Genomic DNA, 21,440 nt, shown 5'->3' with positions numbered 1-21,440 from the left:
GTGTGCGTCCCAACTGTTACCCTATATAGTGGACTGTTTTTGACCAGAGTCCATAGGCCCATCATTTGGGAAGGGAACAGGCTCTTACAGTATTTACAGATAGCCTCCAGTGATGCTTTCATATGTACTGTAATGAATCAATATATATTCATCTCCTATCTGGGCAAGCGGGAACTTTTTTTAGAGCCCACTAGTTAGAAAAAACAAACAAAAAACATGGCACATTCTTTCCTCTCTGCCTTGATAAATCGGAGTGTCACATCAATGCCTCATTCTGGGGTAGGTGTGACAGGCGTCACTGTTTTGATGGAGGAGCATCATTACAGGCAGAGACCTTTCACAGAGGCAATGGGAGGGGGACTACCATCCCATTGTATCAGAGAAGTGATCATCACTCACTCGTTTCTTACGCAGCTACCATGACAGATAGCTGCATGCCCAATTTTTCAGTTTTTGATTTGTTAAAAAAGTTTGACATATCCAATAAATGTTGTTCCACTTCATGATTGTGTCCCACTTGTTTTTGATTCTTCAGAAAAAAATACAGTTTTATATCTTTATGTTTGAAGCCTGAAATGTGGCAAAAGGTCGCAAAGTTCAAGGGGGCCGAATACTTTTGCAAGGCACTGTAAAAAAGCTAAGCTTTTTGTTCTCACAATGAAAGCTTGTGGTTCCTTTTAACATGAGTCTTCAGTATTCCCAGTTAAGACGTTTTAGCTTTTAGCTTTTATAGGAACTATTTATCTCTATACCATTTGTATTTCATATACCTGTGACTATTGGATGTTCTTATAGGCACTTTAGTATTGCCAGTGTAACTGTATAGCTTCCGTCCCTCTCCTCGCTCGCTCCTCCCTGGGCTCGAACCAGGAACACAACGACAACAGCCACCATCAAAGCAGCGTTATCCATGCAGCGCAAGGGGAACAACTACAGCGCTATGCTTCAAGCATTGCTAAGAGCTGCTGGTAAACGCAGTAAAGTGCTGTTTGAATGAATGCTTACGGGCCTGCTGCTGCCTACCACCGCTCAGTCAGACTGCTCTATCAAATATCAAATCATAGACTTAATTATAATAAACACACAGAAATACATGCCTTTGGTCAATCTGGTCAAACCCGGAAACTATCATTTTGAAAACAAAACGTTTTTTTTCTTTCAGTGAAATGCGGAACCATTCCGTATTTTATCGAACGGGTGGCAACCCTAAGTCTAAATATTGCTGTTACATTGCACAACCTTCTTCTTATGTCATAATTATGTACAATTCTGGCAAATTAATTACGGTCTTTGTTAGGAAGAAATGGTCTTCGCACAGTTCGCAAGCCAGGCGGCCCAAACTGCTGCATATACCCTGACTCTGCTTGCACTGAACGCAAGAAAAGTGGCACAGTTTCCCTAGTTAATATTGCCTGCTAACATTAATTTATTTTAACTAACTGTGTATTGATTTTAAGAAAGGCATTGATGCTACAAGTCCATGCTAGGTAAAGCTCCGCCTTATATCAGTTCACTGGTCACGATGGCAACACCCATCCGTAGCTCGCGCTCCAGCAGGTGTATCTCACTGATCATCCCTAAAGCCAACACCTCATTTGGCCGCCTTTCGTTCCAGTTCTCTGCTGCCTGTGACTGGAACGAATTGCAAAAATCGCTGAAGTTGGGGACTTTTATCTCCCTCACCAACTTCAAACATCTGCTATCTGAGCAGCTCACCGATCGCTGCAGCTGTACATAAGTCTATCGGCAAATAACCCACCCATTTTTACCTACCTCATCCCCATACTGTTTTTATTTATTTACTTTTCTGCTCTTTTGCACACCAATATCCCTACCTGTCCCTTCCCTACGCAGCTAAACGTTTGTCTTCTCTTCGCCAAGGAGCTCGCAGTGTGGAAGACTTTGTGATAGAATTCAGGACATTGGCTGTGGAGAGTGGTTGGAATGAGGAATCACTACAAGCGTTTTTTTACCAGGGGTTGTCGGAGCAACTCAAGGACGAGCTGATCTCCTATCCAGAGCCTAGTGACCTAGATAGTTTGGTCACCTTAGCTATTCGGGTAGATAATAGAGTCAGAGAGAGAAGGAGGGAGAAGCAGTGGGGTCCATCTAATCAATCTGAGACTCGTTTACCATTCGGGTCAGGAAGTAGACCAGAACGGGTTGATCATTTTCCCTCACACGGGATTAGTGGAGGAGTCCTGCCGCCAGATCCTGAACCTATGCAAGTGGGGCTGCACGGGTTAACTAAGGACGAGCGCCAACGTAGACGTGAGACCAACAGCTGCCTCTACTGTGGTAGCTCGGGACATTACATCTCCGTTTGTCCTCAGCGCCCGTTAAACTGCTCGGCTCGTTAAGTTTGGGAGGTTTGTTAGCGAGCCAGTTTCAACATCTCAAGAGCCCTGTCAGACCTCGTTTTCCTGCTACCCTCATAAATAAGAATCAGAGTTTAGCGATTAACGCTTTCATCGATTCAGGTGCCGATGACAGCTTCATTGATGCCGACTTAGTGGAACAGCTGGGGCTTTCCAAGGAGCAATTACCGGAAGCCATTGAAGCAACCACTCTGAACGGCAGTAGTCTGGCACGGATCACTATGAGGACTGAACCGGTTAAGATGTTGTTGTCGGGGAATCATTCAGAGGTTATTTCTTTTTTCATTTTGCCTTCCCCCCATGTTCCTCTGGTTCTTGGATACGCCTGGCTAAGAGAACACAATCCTTCGTTCGTTTGGGTGAATGGTAAGGTAACTAGTTGGAGCATTGAGTGCCATGCTAACTGCCTCAGGACTGCCTGTTCTCATGCTGTCCCCAGTCGGGTCAGTGAGTCTGCTCCTCCTGATTTGTCCCTGGTTCCTGAAACATATCACGAGTTGGGTGAGGTGTTCAGTAAGCAGAAAGCTCAGTCACTTCCTCCCCACTGACCTTGTGATTGACCTTATGATTGTACAATTAAGCTGTTCCCTGGAGCTGCCTTTCCCAAGGGACGGTTATACAGTATTTCTCGACCTGAGCGGGAAGCCCTGGAGACCTACATAAAGGAGTCTCTTGCTGCAGGTCTCATTCGTCCCTCGTCATCACCCCTGGGAGCTGGATTTTTTTTTGTGAGTAAGAAGGATGGCTCTCTTCGACCGTGTATTGATTATCGGGGGTTGAATGATATTACGGTCAAGAACAAGTACCCCTTGCCCTTAATGAGCTCCGCTTTCGATTCTTTACAGGGTGCTACTGTGTTTACGAAACTTGATCTAAGCAATGCGTATCATCTGGTTCGGATCAAAGAGGGGGACGAGTGGTTGACTGGATTCAATACACCTATGGGACATTTTGAGTACCAGGTGATGCCGTTTGGACTTTCCAACGCTCCAGCAGTGTTCCAAAGTTTGGTGAATGACGTGCTGAGGGATATGATCGGTCTGTTTGTGTTCGTTTACCTGGATGACATCCTGATTTTCTCCAAGGAGCTTTCCAGCCACATCCAGCATGTTAAGCAGGTCCTGCAGCGGTTATTGGAGAACCGTCTGTTTGTGAAGGCAGAGAAGTGTGATTTTCACGCCCACACTACATCCTTCCTCAGGTACATCATCTCCAGGGGTGAGATCAAGATGGACCAAGAGAAGGTTCGGGCGGTTCGGGATTGGGCCCGGCCCGGTACGAGATTGCAGCTCCAGAGATTCCTGGGATTTGCGAACTTCTATCGGAGGTTTATCCGTGATTACAGCCCGGTGGCCGCCCCTTTAACTGCTCTGACGTCTTGCACCAGAATTTTCTGTTGGACTCCTGAGGCAGACCGAGCATTTCTGAACTTGAAGAGCCGATTCACCAACGCGCCGATTCTCTCTCAACCTGACACTTCCCGTCAGTTTGTTGTTGAGGTGGACGCGTCTGATGTGGGGGTGAGCGCCATCCTGTCCCAGCGTAGCTCCACTGACGCTAAACTCCATCCCTGCGCCTTCTACTCTTGTCGTCTTTCACCAGCTGAGAGAAACTACGATGTGGGTAACCGGGAGCTTCTCGCTGTGAAGCTTGCCTTGGAGGAGTGGCGTCACTGGTTGGAGGCAGCGGAGCAACCGTTTGTGGTCTGGACTGACCACAAGAATCTGGCTTACGTGCAATCGGCTAAACGTCTCAACTCCCGTCAGGCCAAGTGGGCTTTGTTTTTTGGACGCTTCAATTTCCCCTGACGTTCCGACCTGGGTCGAAGAACGGCAAAGCGGACGCCTTGTCCCGGATGTTCTCCAAGACGGATGAGAGTGGGGCCAAGACTGAGATGATTCTTCCCCAGAACCTTGTCGTGGGAGCCGTTACATGGAAGATTGAGGAGGATGTGATGGTGGCCCTTCGGACGCAGCCCGGCCCCGGTAACGGTCCACCCGGTCGGTTGTTCGTGCCTGAGTCGGTCCGTTCTGCTGTTCTTCAGTGGTCCCACGCTAGCAAGATAGCTTGTCACCCTGGCGTTGCTCGGACTATGGCGCTACTGCGCAGACAATTTTGGTGGCCTGCCATGGGAGAAGATACCCGGAGGTTTGTTGGCGCATGTCCTGTTTGTGCTCAGAACAAAAGTACCAATCGGCCCAGCTCTGGGCTTCTTCACCCCCTACCTATTCCTCGGCGACCTTGGTCGCATCTGGCCCTGGATTTTGTCACGGGATTGCCCAATTCTGTTGGGAACACGGTCATTCTGACAATTGTGGACAGATTCAGCAAGTTTGCTCATTTTGTCCCTCTCTCCAAGCTTCCATCTGCCACGGAGACGTCCGAGATCCTGGTTAGGGAGGTTTTCAGGGTCCACGGATTGCCCAGTGACATTGTTTCTGACCGTGGTCCTCAGTTTACCTCTGCTGTCTGGAGATCCTTCTGTTTGGCCATTGGAGCTACAGTCAGTCTCACTTCTGGATTTCACCCACAATCTAATGGTCAGGCGGAGAGAGCCAACCAGAAGATGGAGTCCACGCTGCGTTGTCTTGTCTCCTCTGATCCCACCTCTTGGTCATCTCAATTACCCTGGGTCGAGTATGCCCATAATACCCTTCCTTCATCTGCCACTGGGATGTCCCCCTTCCAATGCCTGTACGGATACCAACCTCCCTTGTTTCCTTATCAGGAGAGGGATCTTTCGGTTCCTTCTGTCCAGGCCCACATTCGTCGTTGCCACCGGACCTGGCATCGGGCCAGGAAGGTCCTCCTTAGAGTTTCTGACCGGTATCAGATCCAGGCGAATCGTCGCCGTATTCCTGCTCCCGCTTATACCATCGGAGATAAGGTTTGGTTGGCTACACGGGATCTTCCTCTACGGACTGAGTCGAGGAAACTGTCACCAAAGTTCATTGGTCCGTTTGTGGTGGAGAGAATCATTAACCCTGTTGTGGTCCGACTCAAATTTCCGGCAACGCTTCGAGTACACCCCATCTTTCATGTCTCCTGCCTCAAGCCGGTTCTCCTCAGTCCTCTGTTGCCCCCTCCTCCTCGTCCTCCTCCTCCTCGGATGATCGGAGGTGGTCCTGCCTACACGGTGCGCCGCATAATGGATTCCAGACGGCGGGGTCGAGGTTTCCAATATCTCGTGGACTGGGAAGGATATGGTCCAGAGGAGAGGAGTTGGATTCCTCGGCGTCAGATCCTTGATGACGACCTGCTTCGTGACTTCTACCGCCTCCACCCTGGCGCTCCAGGTAGTCCGCCCGGTGGCGTTCGTCGGTTGGGGGGTACTGTCACGAATCCCGCTTCCTGAGTCTGTGTTTGCCTGTGTTTCTGTTCTGGAGTGTGTTTCCGGTGTCCTGGAACGCACCCTGTCTGGTTGCCGGGCGAATTAGCTTGTTGGGGGATCGATGTTCACCCGCACCTTTATCCCATCAGTAATCTGCACACCTGTCCTGATCATCACCTCTCCCCTTCAAAAGCTCTGACCTGACATCCATTCCCTGCCGGATCGTTAGCCATGAACAGTATGTTGTGCCATCGTATCAGCCTCAAGTTGGATAGAATTTGTTTTGTTGTTTTTTACGTATTGCTTGCCTTAAACTTACCTTCGTTTGTTCTGTCTTCAGTTACTCACCCGGATCATTTACCGCATTCCCGCCTGGTCGTTGGAGGATTCTGCTACCCCATTGGATCCACCTATTTACTCCCATCAACTCACTACCGCTGCCCGCTACGCCACCTGGATATATCTACCCATTCACATTCACTTGTAAATAAATACTCACCTTCTTCCTACTCTCCTTGTCCTGGTCTGCTTCTGGGTTTGATTTTGAAAGAACGTGACACTTTGATTATATGCAACGCAGGACAAGCTAGTTAACCTAGTAATATCAAGCTAGTTAACCAAGTAATATCAAGCTAGTTAACCTAGTAATATCAAGCTAGTTAACCTAGTAATATCAAGCTAGTTAACCTAGTAATATCAAGCTATGTTACGGTTTTCTTCTATCTCCTCCTCTGAAGAGGAGGTGTAGCAAGGATCGGACCAAAATGCGGCATAGTTGGTGTTCATGTTCTTTAATAAAGGAAAAACTCAAACATGAACATAATACAAAACAAACAACATGAAAAAACGAAACAGCCTATGCTGGTGCAAACTAACACAGAGACAGGAACAATCACCCACGAAACACTCAAAGAATATGGCTGCCTAAATATGGTTCCCAATCAGAGACAACGATAAACACCTGCCTCTGAGAACCACTCCAGACAGCCATAGACTATACTAGATAACCCCACTAAGCCACAATCCCAAACCCCAAGACAAAACACACCACATAATAAACCCATGTCACACCCTGGCCTAACCAAAATAATAAAGAAAACACAAAATACTAAGACCAGGGCGTGACAAGCTAGTTAACCAAGTAATATCAAGCTAGTTAACCTAGTAATATCAAGCTAGTTAATAACCTAGTAATATCAAGCTAGTTAACCAAGTAATATCAAGCTAGTTAACCTAGTAATATCAAGCTAGTAATAGTAATCAAGCTAGTTAACCTAGTAACATCAAGCTAGTTAACCAAGTAATATCAAGCTAGTTAACCTAGTAATATCAAGCTAGTTAACCTAGTAATATCAAGCTAGTTAACCAAGTAATATCATCAACCACGTGTAGTTAACTTGTGATTATGTGAAGATTGATTGTTTTTTTAAGTGTAATGTAAAGTTTAAGTGTAATGCTAGCTAGCAACTTACCTTGGCTCCTTGCAGCCACAAGGTCCTTTTGATGCTGCACTGGTGTAACAGGTGGTCAGCCTGCCACACAGTTTCCTCGTGGATTGCAATGTAATCGTCCATAATCGGCGTCCAAAAGGGCCGATTACCGATTGTTATGAAAACTTGAAATCGGCCCTAATTAAATCGGCCATGCTGATTAATCTGTCGACCTCTAAAGTAGACTATACTACACTACTTTAGGTCTCCTGTAATGTATCAAAACTTTAAGGTTTAATGATAATACCAACACACCACTATTTATCAGAAATGTAAAGTAATGATTCACAGTGACAAAAAAACAAAAACAACACAGAGGATTTAGATACAATGATATCATTGTCTATTCCCCTGAGGAAAGTACAAAGCGACTTGGCAGGTCTCAGCCCCACTGTCTGTCCTGCAGACGTTCTCATTTAATCACTGAGTGCGCATCCAAAATGGCACCATATTCTCTACACAGTGCACTACTTTTGAGACGGGACCCATTGGGCTCTGGTCCAAAATAGTGCACTATATAGGGAATAGGGTGCCATTTGGGAGCCATCCTAAGAGAGTGGGTGCCTGAAGACAAAGACTGCCCTGCTCGTAACAGAGGGCACTGCTTTCTAATGCTTCTCCTCCTGACAGGACAGGGGAATGGAGGAGATTATACAGGCATCCATCTTACATTTTCCCCTCAGGTAAACAAGACAAGGTCACTCCTGGATATATTACCCTAAAAGGATGAACAACTGTTTGGGACATAATGTGATTCCATGCAGTTCGTGGGCTTGAATGAGTATTCTATTAACATAAAAACAATCTATTACAACACTACAACAGAAGCAAAACCTTTTCTCTTTTCATTTTGAGTCCTATAGGTTAGTACCTATTCACATTCACATAACTTCAACTCCAAGGACATGCATGCCAACACTGATTGACAATGCAGTAGCTCATATTCATGATAGGGAAGTGCCTCTTCATTTCTTACCACCAGATGGCAGTCTTGCTATTCTGTGCCACTAGCTCAAACAGAGGAGACAAGTGATGCGCCACCATAAACCAACTGCCTTACAGTAGCCACCCCATAGGTCCAAACCATTCATCTAGTATTCAAGTCCATTTAACATGAATGGTTATTCTATTATTCTTACAAATTATGAGCATTGCATATGTAGCCAACAACAAGCATAATGCTTGATTCAGTTGCCAGCCTATGGCTCATAGATGACAGAAAACATGCACTGTTGGAAACATTGAACAGAGCCACATCCTCTCCACATATTGGGGCGTCCTTAAAAATGTCTGCAGGACTCAGGTCTATAAGGTTGTCAGTGGCCTGAACAGAGGCAACTAGGTTACTCCATATCCTGTCTGTGTCCGTAGTATCAGTTACATAACCCCTGCGGTTGCCAGATTTGATAGGTGGCACAGCCAATAACTTGCTTACGTAACCCCGTCCCTCCATTAACGTGAGAAAACATCATTTGCGGATGAAAATAAAAAGTCTCTAATCAAGAGAATGAAAAGGGGGTTTCCTGCCCCTGCAGACCCCACCACACCCTTTCTTTCAAACACCACACCACCACTACCTCTACCCCTATCCCTATGGAGAGTCAGTGTCCCAAATGGCATTATGAGAGAGAAAGATAGATAGAGAGAGAGAGAGAGAGAGAGAGAGAGAGAGAGAGAGAGAGAGAGAGAGAGAGAGAGAGAGAGAGAGAGAGAGAGAGAGAGAGAGAGAGAGAGAGAGAGAGAGAGAGAGAGAGAGAGAGAGAGAGAGAGAGAGAGAGAGAGAGTGAGAGAGAGAGCGAGAGAGTGAGAGTGAGAGAGGGGGGAGAGAGAGAGAGAGCGTGAGAGAGTTAGAGAGAGAGAGAGAGAGAGAGAGAGAGAGAGAGAGAGAGAGAGAGAGAGAGAGAGAGAGAGAGAGAGAGAGAGAGAGAGAGAGAGAGAGAGAGAGAGAGAGAGAGAGAGAGAGAGAGAGAGAGAGAGAGAGAGGGGAGAGCAAGCGAGAGAGAGAGAAAGAGCGTGTGAGTGAGAGAACGTGAGTGTGTGAGAGAGAAAGTGAGTGTGTGAGTGAGAGAGAGAATGTGAGTGTGTGAGTGAGAGAAAGTAAGTGTGTGAGTGAGAGAATGTGAGTGTGTGAGTGAGAGAAAATGAGTGTGTGAGTGAGAGAAAGTGAGTGTGTGAGTGAGAGAAAGTGAGTGTGTGAGTGAGTGTGAGAGAGAGAAAGTGAGTGAGAGAAAGTGAGTGTGTGAATGAGATAAAGTGAGTGTGTGAGTGAGAGAATGTGAGTGAGAGAAAGTGATTGTGTGAGAGAGAGAAAGTGAGTGTGTGAGTGAGAGAATGTGAGTGAGAGAAAGTGAGAGTATGAGATAGAGAAAGTGAGTGAGAGAATGTGAGAATGTGAGTGAGAGAAAGTGAGAGTGTGAGAGAAAGTGAGTGTGTGAGTGAGAGAATGTGAGTGTGTGAGAGAATGTGAGTGAGAGAAAGTGAGTGTGTGAGTGAGAGAAAGTGAGTGTGTGAGTGAGAGAAAGTGAGTGTGTGAGTGAGAGAATGTGAGTGTGTGAGTGAGAGAACGTGAGTGTGTGAGTGAGAGAACGTGAGTGTGTGAGAGAGAGAAAGTGAGTGAGTGAGAAACGGGGAGAGAGAGTGAGAGGGAGAGAGAGAGAGGAGGTGGGCGAGAGAGTGAGAGGAAGAGAGAGTGGGAAGCCAAGTGAGACCTTTCACATAAACACAGCAGAGAGTGGGAAGCAGCAGCAGGAGATATTACATAATTCTTATGTAAACCAGAGTTTGAGAAATGGCAGATGCTGTATAGCCAGGCTGGTGTAAAATACCTCATCAGTCAATGCAAAGACCTGCCACAGAAATCACATAACTAAAACTCCAGCAGTGGATGTTGGGCATTAAAAACGTGTACATTTATGGCTGTTTGGATGCATCTCATTCTATTCTCCTGTTATACTATTAATAAATGTCCAGAGCACTTAGATAAGGCCTCAGGAGATGCATGGTAATCTGATAAATCCTACAAAGGGTTTGGCAGCACTGTGTATACATCCCAAATCGCACCAAAATTATTATATAGTGCACTACTTTTCATGGGCTCTGGTAAAGAGTAGTGCACTACATAGGGAATAGGGTGGCATTTGGGACGTAACCTGGGAACGATTCCATTTTGGACAGAGGGCCTAAAATCTTAAACAAATTAGACTGCAGTGCCCTTCAAGCTTTTATCCCTGCAATTATACAGTATCAGTTACCATCCCCTCAATGACATTCAGCTCGGTTCAACATTATTTATGGAGTCCATGACGCAGTCGTAGTCCTTTAGAGATTACTCCATCTTCTTGCAGCGTTGGAGTGACCGCACCACCACTACTCCCACTGGTTGCTGACTGAGTGGTCCGGACCACCACTGCTCTTAACCTCCTCCATCCTACCGTAAACCCCACGGGCAGTAAGAGTCACAGGGCACTTCTCTATTTCTTTTCCTCTTTCCCTCTATCTCTCTCTCTTTATTTCTCCGTCTCTATTCCTCTTCTCTCGTCCCCTGTCTCTGTCTGCCCTCTCTCTGTGTAAGACCATTCTCTACGTAGCAGTTTGACTGCAGGACAGAGAGATGAGAGGTGTAATGGATCGGGCGTACAGTAACCCCGATGAGCCTCTGAACACTCTGAAAACTCGCCCACATGAATACTGGGATTGAGTCACCGTGCCAACAGGTGTGGTGTTGGGGAGATGGGAGAAGAGTGGAAGGCACTCAAACAACGTGCGATATGAGCATTCGGAAGGAATAGGCGAGACTCACAATGAAAAGCTTGATAAAAAAAAGTTTTGTAGATCATTTCAAGGAAAGTAACATAAAATCATCACAAAATGTACCTGAACTAGTATTATAGTTTTCAAAAGATATCTCTTTTGGTGATGTGTACATTTGAGTCTGAGCATGGTGAGAGCTCTGATAACAAAGAGGGAAGATTATACAATGAGACAAGAAAAACATGTCCGGAGAAAATGAAAAGGAGCTTGACAGCTTGACGAATAGGCAGCGAAACATGTTTTGAAACCCAGTTCCCACTGTGTGTTAGTTTAAAGTTTTAGACACCACAGCCTCATACTTGTGTGAGAAGTGAAAATAATCATGTCCAACAAGATGGAGAGGGAGAGGGGGAAGGGAAAGAAGGTCAGCTTAACCCGCTGTTATGATAAAACAATTCAAAAAGCAGTGTAGTTACTTTAGTTCCTAGCAGAGTTCCTGAAAGGGCTGCTATTCCTGCAGTCCTCTTCCAGCAAACATCTAAAAGGGGATACTATATCTGCGCTTAGCTTTGCCAGTCTGACCAACCTTTCCCCTCTCTCTCATTTTCTTTCTCTCTCTACTTTCTCTCTCACATCCTACATCATGTCTGGGTATCTCTCTCAGCAGGGTTGTGTCTCAGACGTACTGTGGTTGCTTGTCTGACCCTCATATGTTCCCCCTCGCTCCCTTTTTCTTTCCCTTTCTCTCTCTCCCCTCTACTTGACGCTCCTTCCCTGTCCTAACTTCCCGCTCATGTCTCGGCGTGTCTCCCGCAGTGTCGTGTCTCAGATGTAAGTTACTGTAGTCGCGCTCAGTCTAATTGAGTTTGGTCACGAAGACTGAGAGCGTTGTAGAGGATGACGACAGTCAGTCAGAGGTGGTCGGCCTAATGAGTCTGTTGGCATACCCAGTGGGAGGGGGGGGGTTGAGGGGAAGGAGGGGAGCCATGACATATCACTGCTGAGAAGACCCTCACCACCACCCTAATCCACACAGCAACTCTTCACTGATCGTATAAACACACGGTGAAAGCAAATGTGAGCTCCCCTTAGCCTCAACTCAAACACCTTCTCTGTGCCTGAGAGAAAGCAGACGGCAATTCCACAACGTGCCATATTGTTCTGATCCCACTCTGGTTTCACCGCTGCTCTGCTAAAGAGGAGGCGATCTGTGTCTCCTCCAAAAAAGGAAGAAACAGCTCTGCCGAGGAGCCCATCCTTAACCCGTCCTCACTCTCCCTGTCGGTCGCCCGCAGGTCCGCTGCTCCAACAAAAACTAGACGCCGCGAGTGCTTCACGTACACACCGTATACCTCAGAGGGTCTGCTTTTATAATAGGCCACAGTCTCGCCAGCCACACTCAAGCCACTGAGTGCAGAGCTACAGGGCCACCGGTGCCGGCAGTTCACAGAGATCGTTAACATACTGTGCCCAAGCACTGTTTACCAAAGGGGCTTTCGTTGCAACATGCAATGATTTATATCAATGACTTGGCTGTTTTCACTCTTACGCCAGTATGAACTTTACTGGCTATGTACTGTAAACCATAGACGTAGAACATTCTAATTATATGCTGTAAGCATCCAGTGCAGAGGTGATGTCGTAAGTGTCCGGTGGCCAGATATTCTAGCGCATACAGAACGCCTGGAGATATCATCACATTCATACCATTATAGTGACCTAATGCCCCTCGCCGACGCATTCAAAGTCAGAAAAGGGTACTACTTTCACACTCCCACCCGCACTTCCTAAATCAGATTCTCACTGCCAACCACTGGGATCACTGGCTGTACAGAAAATCCACAGACCTTCCAAGATACTGAGGTGATAAGTACCTTTTAGTGTAACCTAAACGCTGCGTGCTTGTTCCCCTTACCTGTCGCACAAAGCTGTTGGTTGTTGTATCTGAAGAGGTGCTTCCATCTGATCCTTTGAATCGGCCTTTCCTCCGTGCTCCTTTTCCATGTGACTTCAGTAAAGGGGAGAAAGCAGAATTATTCTTTTTTCAAAGACCATTATCAGCAGGTAACACTAAAACCTGGATAACAAAGGGTATGTATGACGTGTTGACAAATGGGGTATGAGGCGTATGACATCTTATGTGGGTCGTAGCAGGTGGGGGTGTCTTCCCAGGAGATGTTGTTTTGTTGAACGACTGACTCTAAGAAGGTTTTCCAACTCCAAAATGCATGAACATGTAATTATGTTCTCTTCCTACGTGTAAGTTGTTGTAACTTGTCACTCTGATCTTAAAAGCGTGTGTCAGCAGAAATTTTAGAAATTGTAGAAAATAAAAATATATGTTATTTTAAATATTTTATTTGGGGGGGGGGAAGAGTGGCGGGGAATATAGGGGAAACAATGAGTGTATTACTATGGGAAAAGATTCTGGTGGCACTGAAGTTAGTTTTCAAGTCATTTGAAAATAAAAACAATGGACATTATTGCACGGGGCTCATATGATCAATAGTTGATATACAGTCTGTGATCATAATAGGCTACACCTCGGGAAACTGCACTACAGGGCTGAAGTGCTATGTTGCTAGTAGCAACTGACAAAACACCAAATCTGCTTTTATTCCAACACATTCCCCCAGGACATGTAAATTATGAATATAAAAAGAAAGCTATTCTGTTGGTTACTTAGAAACCAAATCCAAATCAAACCAATTCAAATGTTATTATGTCTATAGTCTATTTACTCTAAAACACCCATTTTGGTGCAGGCACTCAATATGCAGTGACGTTAGACAACGTTGAATGTCATTTCTGGTGCATATATGTGCTATATCTGTTTTATTAGAGCAGCCTAGTTGTCATTGATCATTCATTATGAATTCACTACATTCATAAACAGATTGGCAAGTGGAAATAGTACAACATCCAGTACTTATCATAATTGCAATCTGCTCTTTTTAGTTGTTCAAAACCAAGGCTATTATATACTGCCCTTTGGAGAACCCTCTGAAGAACCCTTTTTTTGGGTGCAGGTAAAAACCCTTTTGGTTGCAGGTAGAACCCTTTTGGGTTCATATAGAACCATTTGTACCGCAGGTTCTACATGGAACTAAAAAGGATTCGACCTGGAACCAAAAAGAGTTATCCTATGGAGCCAGCCAAATAACTCTTTTAATAACATTTTTTTCTAAGAGTGTAGCGCTTGCCAGTTTGTAGTACAAAAAAATGGAAATGAGTTTCCTCTGGTTTGTTCAGCCATTATAGGAATGCCAAAAATAAGAACTGAGATCCTATCAGTCAGTTAACATGACCTCTATGAATTATATAGCCTTTATGTGCTTTATGTTCTTGTTTTGATTTACATAAATGCTTCAAAATTCACAAAAAGTGACGTTAGCTGATGACGTTATATCAGAAAAGAAAACGTATAAGAGCCCCGACGCCTGTGTTAACCACAGACCTTATTTTCAGAGTTAATCCAAAAACCGTTTTATTTTATTTTATCATTCATTTCCCCATAGGCTTTGGCCAACGAGTCACGGTGGAGTTAATGCCTACGAAACGACACATTTGACTATTGCTCTCTATTACTGAATCCTGTAATGTCAAATGATTCAGACATCTTACTGAACCACTGGTCAAGAGACCATCTAAATATTTTCTTAATCACATCAAAGCAAACCCCATTTTAACTGTGTGGATTTCATATCCAACCCCCAAGGCTAATAACGTACTGGACTGGCCATGCCAAAAAAATATACAAATATTTACTGATGCATAAACGTAAGAAACGTTTTGCCCAATAAACCAGTTGGCTAGGATCACCAGGTGAAATAATCAGGCTGCTGCAATTCAATTGTCTTCAAACGAATGACAGCTATAACTATGTAACACACCTGAAACAATAGTAGCCTAGTTGTTTCACTTTTTACAAGAATATTCGTCCTTATTATCCAAAAGGTAGGCTATACTACCTGGCATAACGCGGGCTCCTCCAACGTTTTGGTCATGGTTGACTAATTCGTTACATTTGGCGTCAAGCCAAGATGGTATTGGAAAATGAGGTATTTGCATCTATTTTTTTGTTGGATAACTTCATAAATGACAAGTTATGTATTACTTATACGCGTGCGACATAGACATAGACATTATAAAATGTTGCAACTGTACATACTTGTAGCCCAGGGTTTTCGAGCGAATCCATATGTCTGTCCAAAAGTGAGTGCGTCTTTTGCAAGTTATTATGGACCATTTGACATCCAACCGTCGATCGATCGTTGAGATAGACAATCAACTTGTTCAAGGGTCGGTGGTCAAGCGTGACTCCCGCTCTCTTCAAAATTTAGAGCAGACATTTTTGTTTGACACGACTTTACGTCCCAATGAATACAAATAGTTGCGTGTAAGAGAATTTTGCGACGGAGGAGTTAAAGTGACTAGGCCATTTTCCTCAGCCCACTCTGCCATGCAGTCTTGAAGTTTGAGTCAGACCACAACCGGGAAGACTTAGGAAGGGAGGAGCAGTTTGCGGTAAAAATACAAAATTAAAAAAACACACAAAAAAAACGTTTTTCTAATGGGCTTGTTTCCTCCCTTTAGGTGAAAAAGAAAGAAAGAATACGACTGCATGTCATTGGACAGCTCAGTCACTTAGCGAGTATCTGGCCCTCACTCCCACGTTCATTCACTGTCAGCCTTCCCCCACGTTCGCACTCAACTGGTTAGAGTTGCTCTATCGAGCAAATGCACAGGTGCAAGCGTTGTCTCAAGCAAGGGACATCTATACTAATTCTGGTTGCTCGAGTTAACACTTACAATGATTTGAACTTTATTTTGTAAAATAATAGTTACTTTTATGATGGGGTTCGAACATAATGGAAATGGGAAAATCTAAAAGCGTCGCACGCTGATAATTGTTTGTAGCCTAGTAAAGCTCGTTCACTAGACACTTCCCACTCATGCACAATTGTCCTGAGGATGAGGTTAGTTTGTGATTGACTCATTTCACAGTAAGAGTTGTTTTGGATAAAAACACATTAAATGTTTATGTTTCGCAATAAATAGCCTTACTTAAAAGGACATGCTACTGTCTTTGCACTATAGCACATTTACACGCCACAATGTGCAAATTATGGGGGCCAGGGAATGAGACATTAGCTCCCCTAAATGCAACAAAAGTCCAACATTGGTGGGGGGTGGCTCGAATTTTTTGCACTGCTACAGTGTTAAATATGAAAATAAAAGCTTATTCCAAATTAAACAAACACTCCCACCACTATGTCACGATTTAAACCTTTCAATTGAATTGATCTCTCTACTCCATCTGTCTGCTAGTTTGGCTAACACCTAACTATCAAATTCCTCCGGACTTCAGAGTCTGGAATGGCTGTAATGGCTCTTTGATGTTGGCATAATGAGTCAATAATGAAGGGGGCTGGGCTTTTACTGGTTGGCTCTTGTGTCTTTCTCCCTCAAACGCCTACATGCACAGCCACACACAGAACCTGAGCGCAGCTCTCTTCCATTACAACGGTTTTCAAATACAAACAACAAAAGGTCTCAACCCTTGTGAAAAAAAATATTTAAGCGAACCAATCAAATCGAGCAAATAATGCATTAAAACTTCTTAAGGCTAGGGGGCAGTATTTTGAAGTCCTGATGAAAAGCGTGCCCAAAGTAAACTGCCTGTTACTCAGGCCCCGAAGCTAGGATATGCATATAATTGGTAGATTTGGATAGAAAATGATCTAAAGTTTCTACAACTGTTAAAAAAACTGATAAAATTACTGATTTGGCAGGTGAAATCCCGAGGACAAACCATCCAGGGGGAAAAAAACTGAGGTCATAGGATTTTCCAAAAGATTTTCTATGGGAAACCCTATTTTATGTGGAACCTGTTTGCAGTTCCTATGGCTTCCACTAGGTGTCAACAGTCTTTAGAAATTGGTCAATGTTTTTCATTTGAGAAATGAAGAAGTAGTGCTGTTCTTTGTACGTGTCAATCTGAAGGTCCCTAGTCTGTTGTTGCGCGTGAACAGGAGCGTGCTCCGTGTTATTTTTCTTCGGTATTGGAAACAGATTATCCCGTCTTAAATTTGATTGATTATTTACATTTTAGGATACCTGAGGTTGGATTAGGAACATTGTTTGAAATGTTTGGACCAAGGTTACAGGTAACTTATTAGATAGTTTGTAGTCATGTTAGGCGAGTTGGAAAGGGTGTATTTCGAATCAAATGCGCCAAATAAATGGACATTTCGGGGATATTTAGGAAGGAATTTCCTCAGATAATCGCATGGTGTGCTTTCGCCATAAAGCCTTTTTGAAATATGACACAGCGGCTGGATTAACAAGAAGGCTTTATTTTGATGTATTACACTTATATTTTCGTGAATGTTGAATATTGATAATTCTGTAGTTTGAATTTGGCGCTCTGCAATTTCACCGGATGTTGTCAAATCGGGATTGGCGCTTTAAGGGATCAGTGTGTCACAGCTCTCCCTGCTCTGTAAGTCGTGGGTCGAGGCAGCCATGCTACCTGTCAGCCTTGCTCTCTGTCTGTCTTAAGCTCTCCATAGTGAACTTGCAACATTGTATCTCGACTGGGTCCCAAATTGCTGGTGCATAGTGCACTCTTTGGATGCTGGAATTATTGGAGTGCGCAGGTATCCTCATGCGCAGGTAGCCTACCATTTTAAGTTATTTGTTTGACAATAAAATGAAAACATCATGACTGGTTGTGTTCATGCCACATTAAAAAGTAATACATTTTTACCATTAAAATACTGCTTCACTATTAGGCCCATAAAAAATGTTTTGTGCACAAATAAAAAGTCCTGTGAAACAAGGGACCCCCAACCCCCCACGAATGCCACAATATAATTCGCTCACTGCACACACACAAACACACAAATAAAATTGTATTTGTCACATACGCCATATACGACAGGTGTAGACGTGAAATGCTTACTTTACAAGCCTTTAACCAACAATGTAGTTTTATGAAAAAGAGTTACGAAAATATTTACAAAATAAACTAAAGTTAAAAAATAAAAGAGCAACAATAAAATAACAATAACGAGGATATACAGGGGATGCCAGTACCTAGTCAATGTGCGCGGGTACAGGTTAGTCAAGGTAATTGATGTAATACCGTATGTACATGCAGGTAGGGGTAAAGTGACTATGCATACATAATAAACAGCGAGTAGCAGCGGAGTAAAAAAGGGGTGTGTCAATACAAATAGTCTGAGTAGCCATTTGATTATCTGTTCAGCAGTCTTATTGCTTGGGGGTAGAAGCTATTAAGAAGCTGGGAGATAGAATGTAAAACATATATGATTTATCTTCACTCTATCTGTCTTTTCATGCTTCATCACCAGGAATCCTATTCCTGTCAAAGCCAAATGTCACCACTAAAACGTTTTCTAATACACAATGACAGTTGCCTTTGTCATGGGCAAAATGACTGATACCTCCTGTAAACCGTCCCCAAACGCCCCCTCTAGCAGTATGTTGTTGGTTGTTGGTAGGACAAAACTCGGTGCCTTTATTATTCATCATTGCCCTCTAGTGGTTTTATTTGGTTCAACAAACCGGGCTCTTTTCCAATTCCTCTTTCCTTGATTCCTTGCGTCCTCTCTCCCAATCTCCTTCTTAAAACTCATTGGAGGAACAGGTCCTAGGGGAGGGACCTTGAATCTACTATGCCAATGCTCTTTGAGAAGGAGGGGAAGAGAGAGGAAAGCGAGGAATCAAATAATTGAGATACACTCTGGGAGTTGCTACCCTAATTAATGACAAGATTTTGCATGAAAGTAGAGTCTGTTCTGATCAGATTGCCTTTAGACTGGTCTTTGTATTATGATCCATACACAGCAACTTACAAACAATAATTACAGTAGGCCTATACTCTGCAGCATATTGTAATTGTGTTTTCCTGCGAAGGTTCGGTGTTTCAGAGTAAGAAATGTAGACATCGGTGGAAAAGGGATTTTATGGGTTAATAGGCACATTTGAACTCCTTACCATTGGCTCAATACCATAACTCCTGACACATCAAAACCTGACTCTAACCTCACACACAAGACACGCAGGTCAACATCTACAAGTGGGTTAGCACGTACCTTTGGCACAATTACAATACATGAAGCACAATGGGTTATGTATTGAGTCAGAGCAGTCACCCAATTTAAAATCCAAAAGGATAACATCTGAGTGCATCGCTGACATATCCCATTGTATATCTGTCTTAGCCTTTCCCCTTAGCTCACGTCTATGCTCCCTCTGTCCTCCTGACCCCTGACCATTACTCTGCTTTGGGGGCTCTTTGCTGAGTGAGTGAGGATAGCTGCGGATACAGAAGTGCACTCACAGCCCAGATAAAAATCCTTTCCTTCCTACATCCCGGCAGCGAACACCTTTCAAAACACACACACAAGCATGTCAAAGAGGGTCTTTTAGAACAACACACATGCACACACACGCGCACACACACACACACACACACACACACACACACACACACACATACACACACACACACACAAACCAATAAACCTGGAGCTTTCCTGGAAATTCCAAAGGGGATGGCATTCCCAAAATTAGCACAATAAATTGGAAGTGTAGGAGAAAATGCCGTGAACTTCCTCCCATTGTTGTGGAATGACTCGGAAAGCTCTAATAAATGGAGTCAGCAGAATATTCACGACTTTGACACCAACCATAAGCCAAATCCTCTAAGCACTATCTACAGTATTTGCAGATCTGAGGTTATACTGTGGTTATTATGAATAAACATATTGTCCTTGTTGTATAGTTACTGGCAGATGACTACCTCCAGCTTGTAGACCAGACTTTTGTGAAATTATGTTACTGTACTGTGTCGAGTACTCAGCATTAACTAGTTACTGCTTAAAGAGAGCTTCTCATCAGAATTGTACATAAACGTCTCTTGTATAATATCGAATCATAGTTGTGGCCTTATGCAGCCGATTCAAGATCACAAATGTATCCATTGTCTCATGAATATAGTATAAGTGTATATTTGGTATACAGTATGTGTCTCTCTCTTTTTCCCCTCTCATGCCCCTCTTCTACCTTTTCCTTCCCCTCCTTCTCTAGGCCCACTCTGGCCTTTGAGAGAGGGAGCACAGTACAGCGCTGTGTGGGCAGGAGCCCTCCGGAGTCTCCAACTTGTTGAGTGTGGATTAGTCAGCCCAGACCAAGAGCTTTCTGCTGGATGAAGAGAACAGTACAGGCTGCTCAGGTGGGTGGAACTGCCCCCCGTTTGACCGCACACAGTGTTCACTGATCAGGACTGAGAATACATGTCTCCAAAATAGAGAGCTGACAGGCAGTGTTATTGTATAACCACATAGAGACAATAATTGATTTAGAAGGCGTATCATGTAAACAGCAGTACAGAACCAAATTCCCTGACATTGGTTATAACTGAACAGAGCAGAGCAGTACCAAAATACCACCAAACAGGGCTAGACCTGACTAGAGCTGATCAGAACAAATTCTACATACTGTATAACAGAGCAAAAGTGCAGTAACAAACTCTGATTTCCATTCTGGTCAGGCCAGAAAAGAAAGGGGCAGCACATCCATTACAATGTCGATACCCAGCAGCAGAAAATTGGTAGATGATGTGTTTAACATAGTGGGTGAGCTACAGTGATCTTCTGTGGCTCAATTGGTAGAGAATGACTCTTGCAATGCCAGTGTAGTGGGTTTGATTCCTGGGACCAATATGTAAAGAATTTATACATGCATGACTGTTTGTCGCTTTGGATAAAATTGTCTGCTAAATGGCATATATTATTATATATAGACACAGTATGTTTGAAGAAATGTTTTGTTTTATTGGTTGCCACATTTGTTTACACACTGAGACTAGGTGATTTCCCAACCGTACCTCCCCAACATTAGCTATTTTTTTTCAAGGCGATAGAGATGATAGACCTTGGCCGCAACCTATGCATTAGGCATCCATCTCCGAATCAATAAGAATTGGGCTGAGTAAACAACAATCGTTTATTCAATCTTTTTGCTTGCGCTTCTAGATATCTGGAAAATATCTATAGCTGCTTACTAAGATCACTTATTGAGACCCCAAAGTGCTGTATTCAGAGTATTATACTGACAACCAATTATAGATATTCAGTAATGGAGTTTGTGTTCCAAGTATTTACTTCAAATATATTATCTTTAGTTTTGATCATCTATGTTCGTGAAATAAATAAGGTTGAGACTTGGTTTGGCTTCCTAATCAAATGGGGATCAATGGATGGTTTGATTGTCAACAGCAACAGCCTTATATCATAATGAACATACAGGTAAGATGCCAAAATAAAGGAAACACTTGAGTCTCTCCCACTCAACAGGTCTCAACCCTACTGAACAGTTATGGGAGACTCTGGATCGGTGCCTGAGACAGCATTTTCCAACCCCATCAACAAAACACCAAATAATGGAATTTCTCGTGGA

At 43.9% G+C, this 21,440-nt stretch overlaps 1 protein-coding gene across 4 annotated transcripts in view; it reads right to left on the bottom strand.

The window, feature by feature from the left end:
- The window catches only part of cacnb2a (calcium channel, voltage-dependent, beta 2a), a 122,967-nt gene extending 107,313 nt beyond the window's left edge, over positions 1-15,654 (bottom strand). For 2 of the 4 annotated variants that reach the window (XM_052505910.1, XM_052505919.1), the window contains exons 1-2: positions 15,121-15,654; positions 12,865-12,957 (exon numbers count right to left, since the gene is read on the bottom strand). In XM_052505910.1, the coding sequence (XP_052361870.1) occupies positions 12,865-12,957; positions 15,121-15,198 (171 nt within the window). In that variant the 5' untranslated portion in view covers positions 15,199-15,654. The remainder of the gene's footprint in view (positions 1-12,864; positions 12,958-15,120) is intronic. The other 2 variants (XM_052505909.1, XM_052505916.1) reach the window with 2 other exon arrangements.
- Between the last annotated feature and the right edge of the window lie 5,786 nt (positions 15,655-21,440).

The sequence above is a fragment of the Oncorhynchus keta genome, chromosome 4, assembly GCF_023373465.1.
Source record: "Oncorhynchus keta strain PuntledgeMale-10-30-2019 chromosome 4, Oket_V2, whole genome shotgun sequence".
In the NCBI taxonomy this organism is placed as follows: domain Eukaryota; kingdom Metazoa; phylum Chordata; class Actinopteri; order Salmoniformes; family Salmonidae; genus Oncorhynchus; species Oncorhynchus keta.
Note: the sequence above shows the minus strand (reverse complement) of the source record. Positions and strands in the feature narration are given on the sequence as shown.